The sequence below is a fragment of the Oncorhynchus tshawytscha genome, linkage group LG12 (genome assembly GCF_018296145.1).
Source record: "Oncorhynchus tshawytscha isolate Ot180627B linkage group LG12, Otsh_v2.0, whole genome shotgun sequence".
Classification (NCBI taxonomy): domain Eukaryota; kingdom Metazoa; phylum Chordata; class Actinopteri; order Salmoniformes; family Salmonidae; genus Oncorhynchus; species Oncorhynchus tshawytscha.
In genome coordinates, this window is record NC_056440.1 from 18,280,329 (window position 1) to 18,300,974 (window position 20,646).

Sequence of the window (20,646 nt, forward strand, 5' to 3'; positions counted from 1 at the left end):
ACAGACAGGCAGGCAGGCAGGCAGGCTCAAAGTGAGTGGCAGACAGACAGGCAGCCAGTCAGGCTCACAGTGAGAGTCAGGCAGCCAGCTGTCCAGTGCTAATCAGAGTGTTGTGTTGTGCTTCTCTTTGCAGAGCAGCCAGAGCTTTCGGAGATTACCTGTCTCACACACACCCTGAGAACCGCAACGGATCAGGTACTCTCAGTGTCCAGCCTCATCTAGTACATCCCATAACATTCCTTCACATTTCCTATAACTTTCCTCTTCACATGGCTTAACATATCCTATAACTTTCATTTTCACATGGCTTCACATATTCCAGAAGTTTCCTCTTCACATTTCCTCTTCACATGGCTTCACATATTCCAGAAGTTTCCTCTTCACATGGCTTCACATTTCCTAGAGCTTTCCTCTTCAAATGTAACCGACCGGCTCGATTCGGTCTTATGTGACAAAATTTGAAAATTTATTTTTTACATTGAATAAAAGTAGAGACTCAGAGATAGAAAATGTTACATCTGTAACGTCGTCTGCATGTATCTGGTGAGATGAGTCAGGCGCAGGACAGCAGATATGAGTAATAAAAACACTTTTATTAAAAAAATCCAAATTATATACATAATATACACGGCCACAATATACGGACCGCAATACAACAAACAATCACTCACAAAAACCATGTGGGGAACAGAGGGTTAAATAATGAACAGGTGTTTGTGGGATTGAAAACAGGTGTGTGAAACAAAGACAAAACAAATGGAAAATGAAAAGTGGATCGGCGGTTTAGTATACAGTACCAGTCAAAAGTTTGGACACACCAACTCATTCCAGGGTTTTACTTTATTTGTACTATTTTCTACATTGTAGAATAATAGTGAAATCATCAAAACTATGAAATAACACACATGGAATCATGTATTAACCAAAAAAAAGTGTTAAACTAATCAAAATATATGTTCTATTTGAGATTCTTCAATGTAGCCACCCTTTGCCTTGATGACAGCTTTGCACACTCTTGGCATTCTCTCAACCAGCTTCACTTGGAATGCTTTTCCAACCGTCTTGAAGAAGTTCCCACATATGCTGAGCACTTGCTGGCGGCTCTTCCCTCACTCTGTGGTCCAACTTATCCTAAACCATCTCAATTCAGTTGAGGTCGGGTGATTGTGGAGGCCAGGTAATCTGATGCAGCACTCCATCACTTTCCCTCTTTGGTCGCTGCAGTGTGATGTGGTAGCCATGCTGGTTAAGTGTGCCTTGAATTCTGAATAAATCACAGACAGGCATCCCCGCACCATCACACCTCCTCCGCGATGCTTCACGGTGGGAACTACATATGAGGAGATAATTCATTCACCTACTCTCACAAAGACATGGCGGTTGGAACCCAAAATCTCAAATTTGGACCAAAAGATAGATTTCCACTGTCTAATGTCCATTGCTAGTGTTTCTTGGCCCAAGAACGTCTCTTCTAATTATTTGTGTTCTTTAGTAGTGGTTTCTTTGCAGAAATTCTATCATGAAGGCCTGATTCACTCAGTCTCCTCTGAACAATTGATATTGAGATGTGTCTGTTACTTGAACTCTGTGAAACATTTTTTGGTTCTGCAATTTTTGAGGCTGGTAACTCTAATGAACTTAACCTGTGCAGAAGAGGTCTTCCTTTTCTGTGGCGGTGCCCATGAGAGCCAGTTTCATCATAGCGCTCAAAGTTCTTGAAATTTTCTGGAATGACTGACCTTCATGTTTTAAAATAATGATGGACTATCACTTCTCTTTACTTATTTGAGCTGTTCTTGCCATAATATGGACTTGGGTCTTTTACCAAATGGGACTATCTTCTGTATACCACCCTTACCTTGTCACAACACAACTTAATGCTCAATCGCATTAAGAAGGAAATACATTCCACAAATTAACTTTTAAGAAGGCACACCTGTTAATTGAAATGCATTCCTGGAGACGACCTCATGAAGCTGGTTGAGAGAATGCTAAGAATGTGCAAAGCTGTCATCAAGGCAAAGGGTTGCTACTTTGAAGAATCTCAAATATAAAATATATTTTGTTTTGTTTAACACTTTCTGGGTTACTACATGATTCCATATGTGTTATTTCATAGTTTTGATGTCTTCACTATTATTCTACAATGTAGAAAATAGTAAAAAATAAAGAAAAACCCTGAATGAGTTGGTGCGTCCAAACCTTTGACTTGTACTGTATGTCAGTCTATCAAACCAGGCAACTAAAAGCAACTGTCTAAACAATGTTTTGGTTCATTTCTAGCTAACTAGCTAATGTTAAGTTAGACGGTTAGCCAGTTCAAATAATGACCATATCATATAGATGACAACATTTTCACTTTAGCTCATTTGAAATCAAATTGAAGTTCAATTTGTCACATGCACAGGATACAGAAGATGTAGTGAAATGGTTACTTGCATAGTAGAGTGTTTTGTTAAGACATGTAGCTATCTAGCTAGCTAGCTAAACAATTAACCATAATCCAAACTCATAATGTTACTACTTGCATGAATCTGCAGGCAACCAGGTTCAATGTTAGCTAGTTAGCTAACATTAGGCTATAACTAGCAATGCAAATGGCTTTGAGATACAAATAATATTACTACACAGATCATACATGTAACGTTAGCTAGCGAGCCAGATAACATTAGCTAGCTAGCCAACAGTATGCTTTCACTTGAAATGAAAAAGACTTTCTGCCAAAATTTGAAACGTATAACATCTGAAAATGTAGCTAGCTAGAATATGTAGCTAGCTAGAATATTTTACCTGTATACATGGATGGACGCCTCTCCTTCTCTGTCATGGATGCCATGGTTGCCATTAGTTTGAAGATGTAATCCGGAGACAGGTGTTTAATACAACAGTGTGTTCTCTTTTTCTCTTTTCGACTCCCTCTGAATATTTACAATCAAACACCAGAATTTTCACCATCTCCTTAGTTATCATTTTCTAATTCTACTGGGAATTCCACTGTTTTCAAAACTCCATCCTCCAGAAAGTGGAGAACAACACTTTTGCAGTATTACTACGTGATATCTTTCAAAATAGCAGTGTTAGAAAGGATTACCGACACCTACTGACTAGGTCATGTTCTAGACAGAAGCGTGCTACATGGCATACCAATCCGAACTCATCTCTCAGCATGTCCAGCCCATCCATTATCTCAGCCAGTCATGGCTAGCAGGAAAGTATTTTTTCCGTAGCTAAAACAACTAGGCTCATAATTTAACAATTTTATTCATCTTTTCAGATGGCATACACATTTTTTATTAAGGCACATGAAAGTTCACATGTTCCAGAAGGCATTTCTGACAAAAAAGTTTACGTTCAAATGCCTCTGCTGTGAAGTAGTGACGCACAACATATGCCTCGTTTTCCGAAAACGAGTCACAAATGGCTTCACATGTCCTATAACCGTCCACTTCAAATGGCTTCACATTTCCTGTAACTTTCCTCATCACATGGCTTCCCATTTCCATCACATAGCTTCACATTTCCTGTAACTTTCCTCTAGACATAGCTTCACATTTCCTATAACTTTCCCCATCACATGGCTTCACATTTCCATCACATGGCTTCCCATTTCCTATTAATTTTCCTTCTCACATGGCTTCACCTTTCCTATAACTTTCCTCATCACATGACTTTCCTCTCATCCCACTGTATAGCAGCACTAAATGCTCTGAAATCATTACCACACTATATCTGGCAAATTTCACTGTGAGAGGGTGTATCTTCCCAAGGCAGAGGACTGGGTAAGTCTGCCAAACCCCTTCTATCATCCAACTCATCCTCTCAAAATACCTCCTAATTTCCTCCCATCTCTCATTTCCCTTCTCCATTATCCATCTCTTCACATTTCATTCCTCCTCTCATCTCTGAAAAGCTTTGTTTGCTCTCTGATGTTTGCTCAAATGTTGCCAAGGCCTTTAGAGCAGAAGATGAACAGCTCATCTCTTTGTCCTCTCTCTCTTGCTCTTGCGCTTGCTCTCTTCAGATCAGCTTCTATCTAATACCTTCATTGGCCAAGACAAAGACTCCCCTGACGTCAGTCATCTTCACAACAACAACCTACACCCTCAGAGCCACTGTGGGGCCAAGGCCATCCAGGACCAGTCCCAGGCCCACAGTCTTCAGTCCCAGCTCAGCACACTGCATCCCCACCACAGCAGTATCCAGCCCAGTACCCTGCAGCCAAGCAGTCTGCAGCCCACAGGCCCCTCCAAGCACAGGCTCTCAGCAGGGCTCTCAGCGGAGCGGAGTTTCTCCTCCGAGGAGCAGCAGCCACCTCCCAGGTCCTCTGAGGGGAGCCTGACCAGCCTGAAACCAGCTGCCCAGCGGGTCTACACCATCACCAGGGAGGGAGGCATGCTAGGGGGGCGAGGCAGCGAGGAGAATCTGGAGCTGGAGGTGCTGAAGCAGCCTCTGTCCCCTCCTCCCTCCTCCAACCAGACCTCTTTTTCCAACCAACAACCACCAGGCAGCAAACATCACCGCGGCAACATTAGCCATGGCCCACAGGGCCACAGGCCCAAGTCCCAGCCCCTTCAGAGCTCAGGGAGTGCCCATAACATCCGGGACTGGGTGGTGAGGAGGGGGGGATCGCGGGAGGACTGCACCCCAGACTGTGTCACTTGCATCAGGGCCCCATGTCCGAGCCAGCGCTCCCTGGATCTGGAGACGTCCCCGCGAGACGGAGGAAAACAGAGGAAGAAGCTAGAGAGGATGTACAGCCAAGACCAAGGCAGAGACAGACGAGGCTCTGCTGAGGAGAGAGGTGAGGAGGAGGATGGAGGAGGAGGAGGATGATGATGACCAAATCAAATACCACTTTATTTATATAGCACATTTCAGACATGAATGCAATGCAATGCACTTCACAGAAAAAAATGAAGAAAAATTTATCTTTACTACACAAAAAACAAAAGAATAACAATAAAAACTGAATGACTAATAAGCACCCTAAGGAAAAGCTAAATTAAAAAGGTGTGTTTCAAGATCTCTTTTAAATATGTCCACAGTTTCGGCCCCCCTCAGGTTCTCTGGCAGGCTATTCCAGAGGCTGGGGGCATAATTAATAATGGCTGTCTCTCCATGCCTCTTGGTCCTAGGCTTTGGGATAGTTAAAAGGCCAGTGCCAGAGGACCTGAGGGACCTACTGGGTGCAAAACACAAGTATGTCTGACATGTATTGGGGTGGACATTCATGGATTGATTTAAAAACCAATAGAAGAATAATCAAATTAATTTTAAAACTCACAGGCAGCCAGTGCAGAGACATCAAAACCGGTGCAATGTGTGCTCTTCATCTGGTCTTGGTCAGCAGCCGTGCTGCAGCATTCTGTATGTTTTGCAGTTGACAAACGGCTTTCTTGGGTAGACCAGACAGGAGAGCATTACAGTAGTCAAGCCTGCTTGTAAGAAAAGCATGGATGAGTCTCTGTATCAGCCTGATAGAAACGACTGCACCTTGGTAATGTTCATCAGGTGGTAAAAAAAAGCTCATTTGGTCACATTCCTAATGTGTGATTTGAAATTGAGTTCAGAATCTAAAATGACACCTAGGTTTTTTACCTGGTGTTTTATCTTTATTGCTTTGGCTCCAATAATACAGTAAGAACCTCGGCCTGGTCTTGATTTAGCTGAAGGGAGTTGTTAGCCGTCCATGTATTGCTCGTGTTTCTTTGCCCAAGTAAGTCTCTTCTTGTTATTGATGTTCTTTAGTCATGGTTTCTTTGCAGCAATTCTACCATGAAGGCCTGATTCACTCAGTCTCCTCTGAACAGTTGATGTTGAGATGTGTGTTACTTGAACTCTGTGAGGCATCTATTTGGGCTGCCATCTGAGGTGCAGTTAATTGCCATTTCTGAGGCTGGTAACTCTAATGAACTTATCCTCTGCAGCAGAGGTAACTCTAGGTCTTCCTTTCCTGTGGCGGTCCTAATGAGAGCCAGTTTCATCATAGCACTTGGTTTTTGCAACTGCACTTTTCCGTATTGACTGACCTTCATGTCTTAAAGTAAGGATGGACTGTCATTTCTCTTTGCTTATTTGAGCTACTCTTGCCATAATATGGACTTGGTCTTTTACCAAATAGGACTATCTTCTGTTTACTACCCCTACCTTGTCACAACACAACTGATTGGCTCAAACGCAGTAAGAAGGAAATTAATGACACAAATTAACTTTTAACAGCTCACATCTTTTAATTGAAATACATTCCAGGTGACTACCTCATGAAGCTGGTTGAGAGAATGCCAAGAGTGGGCAAAGCTGTCATCAAGGCAAAGGGTTGCTACTTTGAAGAATCTCAAATATAACATTTATTTTGATTTGTTTAACACTTTTTCGGTTACTGCATGATTCCGTGTGTGTTTTTTCATAGTTTTGATGTCTTCACTATTATTCTACAATGTAGAAAATAGTCAAAATAAATGCAAAAACATTGAATGAGTTGGTGTGTCCAAACTTTTGACTGGTACTGTATATAAAACCCAAAATCAAACCTTGTGGAACGCCATATGTGATATTTATTTTCTCTGAGTTATGTTTACCAAGGGTGAGAAATACTGTAACTCTTGACCGCTTAAATAGGTCCTAAACTAATTTAGAACACGACCAGAGAGGCCAACCCAACTCTCCAGTCTGTCCAGAAGGACATCATTGTCAACAGTGTTGAATGCAGCATTTAAATCCAAACGTACAGAAAGCTGTAAGGCTGTCTCACAACATTTATCTAAAATGAACCCTATAAATAGCACTGTTGGGAGATTTAGAAAGCCATAGTCTAGCAATCAACAATATAATATACTTTTATCTTTAAATCGCAACCTGTAGATACCATGCGATTAGACAGGTTCAGAATGTATGTAAAACATCACAGCACAGATTAAAAATACATGGCACATGGAAATCATAAGATGGTGGTTTACGGAGATAGATGGGATGGACTGAGAGTAGCTAAGGGGTGGATTTAAAAGCTCATGTTCTAGAATAGTTATGACTGAAAACACAATGTATATTGTACAGTATAAGTACTATCTATCCAGATGTGATGTAAACTCAGCAAAAAAAATAAATGTCCCTTTTTCAGGACCCTGTCTTTCAAAGAGAATTCATAAAATCCAAATAACTTCACAGTTCATTGTAAAGGGTTTAAACACTGTTTCCCATGCTTGTTCAATGAACCATAAACAATTAATGAACATGCACCTGTGGAACGGTTGTTGAGACACTAACAGCTTTCAGATGGTAAGCAATTAAGATCACAGTTATGAAAACTTAGGACAATAAAGAGGCCTTTCTACTGACTCTGAAAAACACCAAAAGAAAGATGCCTATGGTCCCTGCTCATCTGCGGGAATGTGCCTTAGGCATGCTGCAAGGAGGCATGAGGACTGCAGATGTGGCCAGGGCAATAAATCGCAATACTGTGAGATGCCTAAGGCAGTGCTCCAGGGAGACAGGACGGACAGCTGGTCATCCTCACAGTGGCAAACCACTTGTAATAACACTTGCACAGGATCGGTACATCCGAACATCACACCTGCAGGACAGGTACAGGATGGCAACAACAACTGCCTGAGCTACACCAGGAATGCACAATTCCTCCATCAGTACTCAGACTGTCCACAATAGGCTGAGAGAGGCTGGACTGAGGGCTTGTAGGCCTGTTGTAAGGCAGGTCCTCACCAGACATCACCGGCAACAATGTCACCTATGGGCACAAACCCACCGTCACTGGACCAGACAGGACTGACAAAATGTGCTCTTCACTGACAAGTCTCAGTTTTGTCTCACCAGGGGTGATGGTAGGATCGTCGAAGGAATGAGCATTACACCGAGGCCTGTACTCTGGAGCGGGATCGGTTTGGAGGTGGAGGGTCCGTCATGGTCTGGGGCGATGTGTCACAGCATCAACGGACTGAGCTTGTTGTCATTGCAAGCAATCTCAATGCTGTGCGTTACAGGGAAAACATCCTCCTCCCTCATGTGGTACCCTTCCTGCAGGCTCATCCTGACGTAACCCTCCAGCATGACAATGCCACCAGCCATACTGCTCGTTCTGTGCATGATTTCCTGCAAGACAGGAATATCAGTGTTCTGCCATGGCCAGCGAAGAGTCCGGATCTCAATCCCATTGAGCACATCTGGGAACTGTTGGATCGGAGGGTGAGGGCTAGGGCCATACCCCCCAGAAATGTACAGGACCTTGCAGGTGCCTTGGTGGAAGAGTGGGGTAACATCTTACATCAAGAACTGGCAAATCTGGCGCAGTCCATGAGGAGGAGATGCACTGCAGTACTTGTTAATGCAGCTGGTGGCCAGACACCAGATACTGACTGTTACTTTTGATTTTGACCCCCCCTTTGTTCAGGGACACATTATTCCATTTCTGTTAGTCACATGGCCTCCAACTGTCCCCTTTGGAACTTGTTCAGTTTGTCTCAGTTGTTGAATCTTGTTATGTTCATACAAATATTTACACATGTTAAGTTTTCTGAAAATAAACGCAGTTGACAGTGAGAGGACGTTTCTTATTTTGCTGAATTTACAGTAAAAAAACACAATAAATAGGCTGTCTCTGTGCTGGGGTGGAAACAAAACCAGATTGACATTTATCAAAAATACAGTTGAAAAAGCATTTAGCTGTTTGAAATCCAATTTCTATAGAATTTTGCATAAGTATTATGATGATGATGGAGGATGGAAGGATGGAGGGGAGTGGGGCTTTTAGGTGTCTTTGTGTCTCTTTATCCCCATACCTTGTCCCCTGTGGTAAGACTCATTTGCGATATAATGTTTTTCTCAAACTCAAAGCACATTGTGTGGTGAAGGGTAACAGCTGACAGACAACAACTTTTGAAGTGTAATGTTGTGGGCTAAACTTCTGCTTTATCTCCTTTGTTTGTAGAGGACAACCCTAATAGCTGGTTCCCCAAAGAGAACATGTTCAGCTTCCAGACGGCTACCACAACAATGCAGGCGTGAGTATAGGATACCAGATATAACCTCACCACTCTGCTCCACTCCTACTGAACACGACATGGCTGCCTCAAAGAGTTCCGTGTGCTAATGATGGATGAGTTCTAGAGTGCCTCCCAAATATGCACAATATTCCTTATACACAGTAGTTCTCAATAAAGGGAATAGGGTGCTTTTTGGGATGTAGCCTTAGACTCCTTCACATGGCTGTGCCCTGGACACAGTTGGAGGCCAGTGATTTTATAGGACACAGTTGGAGGCCAGTTGTTTTAAAGGGGACAGTTGGAGCCCATTGGTTTTATAGGACACAGTTGGAGGCCAGTGGTTTTAAATGGGACAGTTGGAGGCCAGTGGTTTTAAAGGACACAGTTGGAGGCCAGTGGTTTTATAGGACACAGTTGGAGGCCAGTGGTTTTATAGTACACAGTTGGAGGCCAGTGGTTTTAAAGGGGACAGTTGGAGGCCAGTGGTTTTATAGGACACAGTTGGAGGCCAGTGGTTTTAAAGGGGACAGTTGGAGGCCAGTGGTTTTATAGGACACAGTTGGAGGCCAGTGGTTTTATAGGACACAGTTGGAGTCCAGTGGTTTTATAGGACACAGTTGGAGGCCAGTGGTTTTAAAGGGGACAGTTGGAGGCCAGTGGTTTTATAGGACACAGTTGGAGGCCAGTGGTTTTATAGGACACAGTTGGAGGCCAGTGGTTTTATAGGACACAGTTGGAGGCCAGTGGTTTTATAGGACACAGTTGGAGTCCAGTGGTTTTAAAAGGGACAGTTGGAGGCCAGTGGTTTTATAGGACACAGTTGGAGTCCAGTGGTTTTAAAGGGGACAGTTGGAGGCCAGTGGTTGGAGGCCAGTTTTAGGACACAGTTGGAGGCCAGTGGTTTTAAAGGGGACAGTTGGAGGCCAATGGATTTAAAGGGGACAGTTGGAGGCCAATGGTTTTATAGGACACAGTTGGAGGCCAGTGGTTTTAAAGGGGACAGTTGGAGGCCAGTGGTTTTATAGGACACAGTTGGAGGCCAGTGGTTTTAAAGGGGACAGTTGGAGGCCAGTGGTTTTATAGGACACAGTTGGAGGCCAGTGATTTTAAAGGGGACAGTTGGAGGCCAGTGGTTTTTTTGGACACAGTTGGAGGCCAGTGGTTTTAAAGGGGACAGTTGGAGGCCAGTGGTTTTAAAGGGGACAGTTGGAGGCCAATGGTTTTATAGGACACAGTTGGAGGCCAGTGGTTTTAAAGGGGACAGTTGGAGGCCAATGGTTTTAAAGGGGACAGTTGGAGGCCAATGGTTTTATAGGACACAGTTGGAGGCCAGTGGTTTTAAAGGGGACAGTTGGAGGGCAGTGGTTTTATAGGACACAGTTGGAGGCCAGTGGTTTTATAGGACACAGTTGGAGGCCAGTGGTTTTATAGGACACAGTTGGAGGCCAGTGGTTTTAAAGGGGACAGTTGGAGGCCAGTGGTTTTATAGGACACAGTTGGAGGCCAGTGATTTTAAAGGGGACAGTTGGAGGCCAGTGGTTTTTAGGACACAGTTGGACGCCAGTGGTTTTAAAGGGGACAGTTGGAGGCCAGTGGTTTTAAAGGGGACAGTTGGAGGCCAATGGTTTTATAGGACACAGTTGGAGGCCAGTGGTTTTAAAGGGGACAGTTGGAGGCCAATGGTTTTATAGGACACAGTTGGAGGCCAGTGGTTTTAAAGGGGACAGTTGGAGGCCAGTGGTTTTATAGGACACAGTTGGAGGCCAGTAGTTTTAAAGGGGACAGTTGGAGGCCTGTGGTTTTATAGGACACAGTTGGAGGCCAGTGGTTTTAAAGGGGACAGTTGGAGGCCAGTGGTTTTTTAGGACACAGTTGGAGGCCAGTGGTTTTAAAGGGGACAGTTGGAGGCCAGTGGTTTTAAAGGGGACAGTTGGAGGCCAATGGTTTTATAGGACACAGTTGGAGGCCAGTGGTTTTATAGGACACAGTTGGAGGCCAGTGGTTTTATAGGACACAGTTGGAGGCCAGTGGTTTTAAAGGGGACAGTTGGAGGCCAGTGGTTTTATAGGACACAGTTGGAGGCCAGTGGTTTTATAGGACACGGTTGGAGGTCAGTGGTTTTATAGAACACAGTTGGAAGCCAGTATTTTTAAAGGGGACAGTTGGAGGCCAGTGGTTTTAGAGGGGACACATTTTATGTAATACATTAGATGACAAAGCTGGAAAACATTATCCCAAATATTCACCGTCAACATAGTGAATACAATTGGTGTTCAATATTTTATTTAACTATGCAAGTCAGTTAAGAAGAAATTCTAATTGACGGCTTAGGAACAGTGGATAACAGTGGGTAACACTGCCTTGTCCAGGGTTAGAACATAAGATTTTCACCTTGTCAGCTCTGGGATTCAATCTTGCAACCTTTCGGTTACAAGTCCAACACTCTAACCACTAGGCTACCTGCTGCCCCATATGAGGGTAAGAGGGTTTCAGCATTAAATATCCTTTGTATATTTTTAAACACTTTTATTTATTTTACTATGTCAATATGTTTTTCTTGAAAATGTTTGGCACCAAACTGGTGGCAGTTGTGAAAAAAGTAAATAGTTGGAACAGTCGCAGAGTTAATTGTATATAATGCCATTTTTGATTACATACATACATTGTTTCATTAAATAAGCAATTTTCTCTTGAACCGTATGGTCTATCCACTAGAACCGCATGGACAATATGACACAGATATAAAACAAATGTTCTATATATGAACAAATATTTTTTAAGTTAAGTTATTCGAGTATACATGACTAAAGTTAAAATAGATTACCTGTTAATTAGTACTAAAGATTCTAGCAACTTTGGTAAGTTCAGGTAGCTTTGCAACCCCATTCTCCACGCACGCACGCATGCACACACACACACACACACACACACAACCACACACACACACACACACACACTTTCACCGCTGACTGCTTAATTATCACATGTCTGGTTGAACTAGTAATTATGGCCCACACACACATTCTGCCCTCCCAGCGCGCCTCTGTTGTTCTCCCTGCTTCCTCACTCCACTCATCTATCTTCTCCTCTCCGGACGTCTCTCAGGATCCCACGCTCTCTCTCTCTCTGCTCCCTGGCTCCACTCATCTATCCTCTCCTCTCCGGACGTCTCTCAGGATCCCACACTCTCTCTCTCTCTCTCTACTCCCTCGCTCCACTCATCTTTCCTCTCCTCTCCGGACATCTCTCAGGATCCCACGCTCTCTCGCTCCCTCTTTGAGCACATCTGTCAATGTCTTTGTTTCCTTATCTCCTCATATGTCTCTGTCACTCCGTTCCTCTTCATTACCTGTCCTCTCCTCTTACTTAGTACTCACTCCCCTTGGATCCACACCTGGTGTCACAGGCCCTGTGTTATATTCCACATATAGTGTACTTTGTTGACCGGTAAAAAGTAGTGCACAATGTAGGGAATAGGGCGCCATTTGGGATGCGTTCAGTGTCCTTGACTGGAATATCATATGATTAACAGCTAACCCTCCCAAGTGTACAGTATATCTGTCTGTCAAGTCCAATATTTATGACTGAAGTGTCTAACTTTTTTGTCCTCTCTTCCCTCCCCTCTTCACACGGCCTGCACCAACTCCTGCCTGCACCAACTCCTGCCTGCACCAACTTCTGCCTGCACCAACTCCTGCCTGCACCAACTCCTGCATCTACAGAATATCGTGAGTAACAGTTTTTTTCTCCTTCCCTGTGCGCCTCAGACAATTTACTCTCCTTTTGACTCTTGGCTATCTATCTCTTCCTGTGCTACTACCTACTGTCTCCAGTGTCCTCATTAACCCCTATTAACCCCCTTGCCTGGCTGAGTGTTTGAAGTTATGGAAAAACATTACTGAGTATCCAAATCTCCAATGAATAAAACATTACAGAGTATCAAAATCTCCAATGAATAAACATATTCAACATAATGGGTCTAAATTGTAAATAAGCATAGATTGATTTATCACTAGATGGCTTTAAAAAACATCTTTATCGTCCATTAATAAAGATTTTCAATTGAACTGGTTTGTCTTACAGTATAGCTAGGATTATATTGTATTAATATATCGATCCAACAAGGCAGAATATATGACAGACAGAGTTATATAGAATAGTGAGTCAGATGAGATGGTAGCATAGTGTTCTGTTCCTCTGTACCAGACACAGCCAGGGTCATACCTCTATATATATATATATAGGTAGTAGATAGTTCCAGGATGAAGTAATTATACCACTAATCATTTTAGTGGTCTCTGTGTAGATAGAAGAAAAGGCTTCATCCCAAATGGCACCCTATTTCCTTTATAGTGCACTACCCTGGTCAAAGGTAGTGCAATACAAATACAAATGGAATAGAGTGTCATTTGGGATGCACAGAGAGTGAATAGATTATACATGGGAGTTGTTCAGTATTCATAGATCTAGTTTAGACCTGGTTGTAAAGTAATCTATTGTATCGTCTTAATAGTGATTATTATTTTATACCACAGCACACAACAGTCTAGTTTACACACACACACACACACACACACACACACACACACACACACACACACACACACACACACACACACACACACACACACACACACACAGCACACACACACACACACACACACACACACACACACACACACACACACACACACACACACACACACACACACACACACACACACACACACACACACACACACACACACACACACACACACAGCTCTCATCATCTGTCTGACTGATAATGTTTGAGCCTAATGCATAGGACATGGATAGGACTCTGATAAATGCTGTCAGGCATGATGGTTACTTCTTTTGGCACCCTGTCACAGCATATATCCATTTCAGAGGGAAACACCCACACTCTCAATCACTCAATCACTCAAACACTCATATGCACACACACAATTGGTGCAATGGATAGTTTCCTGTGTACTTGACCGTTGTGGCCCTGTTTCTGTCTAAGTTCTGCTCCTCTTGGTCTCTGATTGGTGGCTTGATAGTATCCTTGTGTGTGTCAGTTTGCAGTGTGTGTCAGATGGCAGTGTACGTCAGTTTGCAGTGTGTGTCAATTTACAGTGTGTCAGTTTGCAGTGTGTCAGTTTGCAGTGTGTGTATGTTTGCAGTGTGTGTCAGTTTGCAGTGTGTGTCAGTTTGCAGTGTGTGCATGTTTGCAGTGTGTGTCAGTCTGCAGTGTGTGTCAGTCTGCAGTGTGTGTCAGTTTGCAGTGTGTGTCAGTCTACAGTGTGTGTCAGTCTGCAGTGTGTGTCAGTCTGCAGTGTGTGTCAGTCTACAGTGTGTGTCAGTTTGCAGTGTGTGTCAGTCTGCAGTGTGTGTCAGTCTGCAGTGTGTGTCAGTCTACAGTGTGTGTCAGTCTGCAGTGTGTGTCAGTCTGCAGTGTGTGTCAGTCTACAGTGTGTGTTTCAGTCTGCAGTGTGTGTCAGTCTGCAGTGTGCACCATGTTTGTGTGTGGTGTACAACACTTACCTGTTCTGCTGGCTCTAACCCACTAGCCGCTGACTTGTTGCAACACTGTAGTGGCTAACCCTCTGTGACGTGGATCCTGTCTCACTAACGTTCTATAACCCTGCACTCACACCCCCAGCCCCTCACCTCTGACCCCGTTAACACTGTGACATCCCAGCAGGGCATTCCGGGGCATTGCTGAGAGAAAGAGGAGGAAAAGGGAACAAGAGGCAACCGCTCCAGTAACCGAGACTGAGAGGTATGGTCCATGTCTGACCTGACTGTCCTGCACCTGTATGTAGTGCTGTAGTGTTGTTGTCCCCCCCACACCCCAACAACCCCTGCACTGAGACACAGACATATGGAAACAGAGACAGACATACACACACACACACACACACACACACACACACACACACACACACACACACACACACACACACACACACACACACACACACACACACACACACACACACACACACACACACACACAGCCCGTCAGACCAACTCTAATGACCAACCTTGTCTCAATAGCCTCTCACTGTTCTAAGGATCTTTATGATACAACACTTTGTGAAAACTACTTTAAAATCCCAGGCCCGGTATATTTCCTGACTGGAATAGCTCGATCAAATGTAAAACGTGAAATGGAGTTCTGATTGCATTCTCAACAGTACAATGTCGAGCATGTGATCTCAGAGACATGAAAATCATAAAATCATATAACTTTGAACTTTTTCAGATTATGGAATTTTCACAATACCCTCAAATTACACATTTTCCAAGCGTTCCAAAGGAGCATGCTGACAGGCGGCCATGTTAAAGTCTACCCTGAACAAAATATTATTGGAGATCATTTTCTGATGTAGGTTTTGAAAAGTCAGGGAAACCTTTGCCTGTCAACAAAAAGGGCCAGACAACAGACTCCAGAAGTCAATAGTAATTTGGTGTGCGTGAGTGTCTGGTTTGCTGTGATTGCTGTCTGGACATGGATGGGCTGGTGAAAAAAGGAGGAAGGCTATTGTAGCACAGTGTCAGTCTCACTAACTCCAAACCAGCTCCTGGTCCCATCTACAGCGGTACAGCTGTCCCAAATGGCACCATATTCCCTATGTAGTGTGCTACTTTTGATCAGGACCCATAAGTCTTTGGTCAAATGTAGCCATTTGCTAAATTGTTCTACTTTTCAGTCCGCAGTCCCGTTGGCTGTGCAACAATAGGCGATGAATCAACGTTTGCCATTTTTCATGGTGCAGGTGTTGGTGTGACCGTCTTAAACATTGAGCTGCTGCAGTGCACACTGACGTGTGACTGTGTTCATCCAGACTGGAGTGTAGTTCACTTTTCTCCTGGATAGTGTTGTTTGGCTGTGACTGTAGGCATCAATGTGTCACAGTGTAGCTCTGTCTTTACAGCATGAAGGGTACAGTATATTGTCAGTGTATTCAGTGCCCCATGGTTCTCATGTGTATGAGATGGGTTCTTGATTGTATTGATTTGGTAAGATTTATTCTATTTAGATGAAAGGAAAACATATGGATGGGTGGCGATAGGACGAAGAAGAGTAACACACACACACGCATGCACACCGGAACCTTCCTCATTAATCTAGGTCTAAAGGATAATATCAGTCAGCACCAACACACATGATCTGTTCTTTATAGCTCACAGAGAACTCTCTCTCTCTCTCTCTCTCTCTCTCTCTCTCTCTCTCTCTCTCTCTCGCTCTCTTTCTCTCTCTGAGTCATTCGGGAGTCATTCCAGGCAGAACATCGTGCCATCACAGGCATCCAGTTGATTTGTGTAAGAGACCTTGACAATATCTCATTTGAAACCCAGCTGTCTAGAAAACACAAATTACCTTTGGCTTGTTAATGCAAGCTGTTGGGCAACAGTCTCAGTGAAATAGTTTGGGAAATGAATAACCATTATAAATTGGACACAGAATGCACAGCATGAGGTATGCTTTTTCCAACATGGTTAGCTAATTAGGATATTCACACTGGGTCATTCTTCAATTACGGTGGCATTTGGGCATGACATTTTGGAAAAAATGAACTTTATTTTTCTATATTTTTATTTGGGTACATTTTTGGGTACATCTCTCATTCTAAATCAATTTATAGTGAACAAAAAATATAAACGCAACATGCAAAAATGTCTAAGATTTTACTGAGTTACAGTTCATATAAGGAAATCAGTCAATTGAAATAAATTCACCAGGCCTTAATCTATGGATTTACATGACTATACAGATGTGCATCTGTTGGTCACAGATAAGAAAACAAGTTAGTATCTGGTGTGACCATCTAAATCGCAGTTGATCAGGCTGTTGATAGTGGCCTGTGGAATGTTGTTCCACTCTTCTTCAATGGCTGTGTGAAGTTGCTGGATATTAGCGGGAATTGGAGTATGGAGAGTATGCAGGCCATGGAAGAACTGGAACATTTTCAGCTTCCAGGAATTGTGTACCGATCCTTGCGACATGGGACCGTGCATTATCATGCTAAAATATGAGGTGATGGCAGCAGATGAATGGCATGACAATGGGCCTCAAGATCTCATCACGGTATCTCTGTGCATTCAAATTTCCATTGATAAAGTGCAATTGTGTTCCTTTTCCGTAGCTTATGCCTGCCCATACCATAACCCCACCACCACTCTGTTCACAATGTTGACATCAGCAACCCGCTCTCCCTCACGACGCCATACAGGCTGTCTGCCACCTGCCCGGGAAGGTTGAAACCGGGATTCATCCGTGAAGAGCACACTTCTCCAGTGTTCCAATGGCAATCGATGGTGAGCTTTTTCCCACCAAAGTTGGTTACAGACTGTTCAAGACCCTGGTGAGGATGACGAACACACAGATGAGCTTCCCTGAGACAGTTTCTGACAGTTTGTGCAGAAATTCTTCGGTTGTGCAAACCCAAAATGTCATCAGCTGTCCGGGTGGCTGTTCTCAGAGGATCCTGCAGGTGAAGAAGCCGGATGTGGAGGTCCTGGGCTGGCGTGGTTACACTTGGTCTGCGGTTGTGAGTCTGTTTGGACATACTGCCAAATTCTGTAAAATGACACGGCTTATGGTAGAGAAATTAACATTAAATTCTCTGGCAATCGCTCTGGTGGACATTCCTGCACTCAGCATGCTAATTGCACACTCCCTCAAAACTACATGAGACATCTGTGGCATTGTGTTGTGTGACAAAACTGCAAATTTTAGAGTGGCCTTTTATTGTCCCCAGCACATGGTGCACCTGTGTAATGATCATGCTCTTTAATCAGCTTCTTGATATGCCACACCTGTCAGTGGATGGATTATCTTGGCAAAGCAGAAATGCTCACTAATAGGAATATAAACAAATTTGTGCATACAATTTGAGAGAAATAAGCTTTTCGTGCATAATTGATTATTTCTGTGATCTTTTATTTCAGCTCATAAAACATGGGACCAACACTTTATTTATATTTCATTCAGTGTATATGATAGCTTAATGACTTTAAATAATGCACATGTACCATTTTGATAACATTGTGCCAGCAGTAGGAGTAGTAACCTAAAGTACACCTCAGATAAAAATGACAGGCCTGATGGAAACAGAAAATGTTCCTGTGAACTTTCCAAATGTCAACAAAGCAAAATACTCTAGACATGGTGGGATCTTTTTGTGTCGGTAAATTTAATTATGTGAGAAATGTCAGTGGAAACGCTTTTTTGCGCAAATATTGACATAATATCCCTCATATCGAACTAAATTTAGAGTCACACGATGACATGTTGTGCCTCCCTCTACGACTCGTCTAGAAAACATGCAGTTTATCAGGCTACAGATGAAATAAATAATTATGAATTTATCAGGGTGGTGAAAGCGCAAGGTGATGAGGTTGATGCTCCTTTCCAATAAATATTGAGGGTTTTATTCTGGTGACTTGATCATCAATGCGTGGTTGCCGTTTGACAACTAAAAATAATCTTGCTCTTTTGTCTATAACAATCTCGTCATTGAGGCTATATGTGTGCTCTAGTCAACAGCATGCATATACAGTACTAGAATCTGTGTGCTGTTGGTTAGAGCGCACATGCCAATACCAGAGTGGGAACACTCGCTATATAAAGCAAACCCTTTTTGTGAGAAAACCATCAGTAGAATTGAAAATGCGATGGAAACCCATTTAACTTGTATTTTTTATTCGGTACAGGGAACTGCAAAATGTATTTTTATGTGCACTACATATTTACGCACAGACTTTTATCTGCAACAAGTCAATTTGATGTAAACTATTCTCTGGTGGGGAAATGCACTTATTGTTTTCATGCGGATTTATGAATATTCACATGGAACTCTGTCGCCAATTGGATGGAAACCTAGCTACTGATGGTATCACCAAAGATACATTTTTGTTACATTTTCTAAAATGGAGGCTTCAAATGCTAAAATCTAAGGTCATCAATCCTTTCATTTTGACACTTTGGATTTAGACACACCAGTGGAGGCTGCTGAGGGGAGGACGGCTCATAATAATGTCTAGTCAATGGAATGGTATCAAGCGTATCAGACACGTGGTTTCCATGTGTTTGATACCATTCCATTGACTCCATTCCAGCCAATATTTTGAGCTGTCCTCCCCTCAGCAGCCTCCACTGAGACACACCAAATTAGCAATGGAATCCTCAAATTTGTGACATAGAGTGTGATTAAGTAAATAACAGTTTGCTACTGGAAAGAATATGCAAGGTCCTTGTATATCTTAGTAATCAGTGATTTTCAAAATGGTCACACCACTGACATAAAACTGAGGGATACACATTAAACTAGTAAAAAAAGGTATTTTAATAGCCTTCTTTGTTATTATTGATCTACAAAATATATTACGTACTTTGTTGACTTTCTAGCATTCAAAATAATAAATGCACTATATATACAAAGTATGTGGACACCCTGTAAAATTAGCGGGTGTCCACATACTTTTGGTCATGTAGTGTAGATATCCAAAATACCCAACGTCACTACACCTCTGCAAGTCAAGTCACAGCATTTATCACTGCAATTCAAGAATGACCCCGCTACTACAGTAGAGAGGTTCAGTAATGCATGCTGGAAAACATGTGGTAACATAACTTTGAGATCTTCCACTTAAACAGGGACATGCGACCACGGCGCTAAAAGTGTCTCACAGAGGCATGGACGCACAATAGCACCATGAGTCAGACAAGCCTTCATGAATTATGATAACACTGTTTTAGGCTTGTTTCAATTCTTCCACTGTGTTCAATTCTTCCACTGTGTTCCACTTTGAGTTGTTTCTTTCCTCTGTTTCCCCTTATCCTTTTCCCTCTCTACTTCCTGCCTTTCCCTCTTTTAATCCTTTAAGGCATGCAGTGTTTGTGGGTAAACTGAAGACAATAACTTGCACGTGCGCACACACACACACAAGCATACATAATGACTCTGTTTGATCCACAACATGAATCGTAACCATGGATGCGTGATGCCAGACACCCAGCTTTGTAGAGTGAGAGACAAGGGAATAAGGGATGAGGTGGGTGGAAAAGAGGAGTAATGAGGGATGAGAGGGAGGGCAGTATTAAACTTCTAAGTCAAAGTCTAATTTTAACGTCTAAGTCAGAGAGAGAGGGATAGAAAGAGGGGAGGTTTAACATACATGAGTTGTACATGAGCACCTTATTAAGCCATATCATCGAATGTGTTTCAGGAAAAAGGCCTTTGTTAATTGCCTCTCAAATAAAGAGATACAACGTTTGTTTTTCTCATGGTTATGAGGAGGCAATGTACAAGGCTCAGGTAACAAGGTTATCTCTATTCATTACTAAATCTTCTCCACAGTGTCCTACATTGAGAACACTTTCTGTGTGACTAACTTGACATGTTTATTATTTTTTTCAAGAGCTTGTCAGTGGATGACGGCAGAATCACAGACAGAAACATGTTTCACAAGCTTGGATAGTTTTATCACAATTCCACAATGTTTTAGATTTTTTTTTTCTGAGGAGCTTATGGATGAGTCAGACCGACCAACCTTTGTGAAAGAGTTCATCTCTTTTGATGCAGTTGAATCAGGTCATGACAGAGTTTGAACTGAATCAGATATGACTGAATAACTTCAAACACTTGATCCTGCAGTC

At 42.8% G+C, this 20,646-nt stretch overlaps 1 protein-coding gene across 2 annotated transcripts in view; it reads left to right on the plus strand.

Annotated features, from left to right (window-relative positions):
- The window catches only part of LOC112266089 (NMDA receptor synaptonuclear signaling and neuronal migration factor-like), a 59,272-nt gene that overhangs the window by 17,654 nt on the left and 20,972 nt on the right, over positions 1 to 20,646 (plus strand). For both annotated transcript variants that reach the window (XM_042331417.1, XM_042331418.1), the window contains exons 2-6: positions 134 to 195; positions 4,022 to 4,801; positions 8,939 to 9,011; positions 12,716 to 12,721; positions 14,683 to 14,760. In XM_042331417.1, coding sequence (XP_042187351.1) covers positions 134 to 195; positions 4,022 to 4,801; positions 8,939 to 9,011; positions 12,716 to 12,721; positions 14,683 to 14,760 — 999 coding nt within the window. The remainder of the gene's footprint in view (positions 1 to 133; positions 196 to 4,021; positions 4,802 to 8,938; positions 9,012 to 12,715; positions 12,722 to 14,682; positions 14,761 to 20,646) is intronic.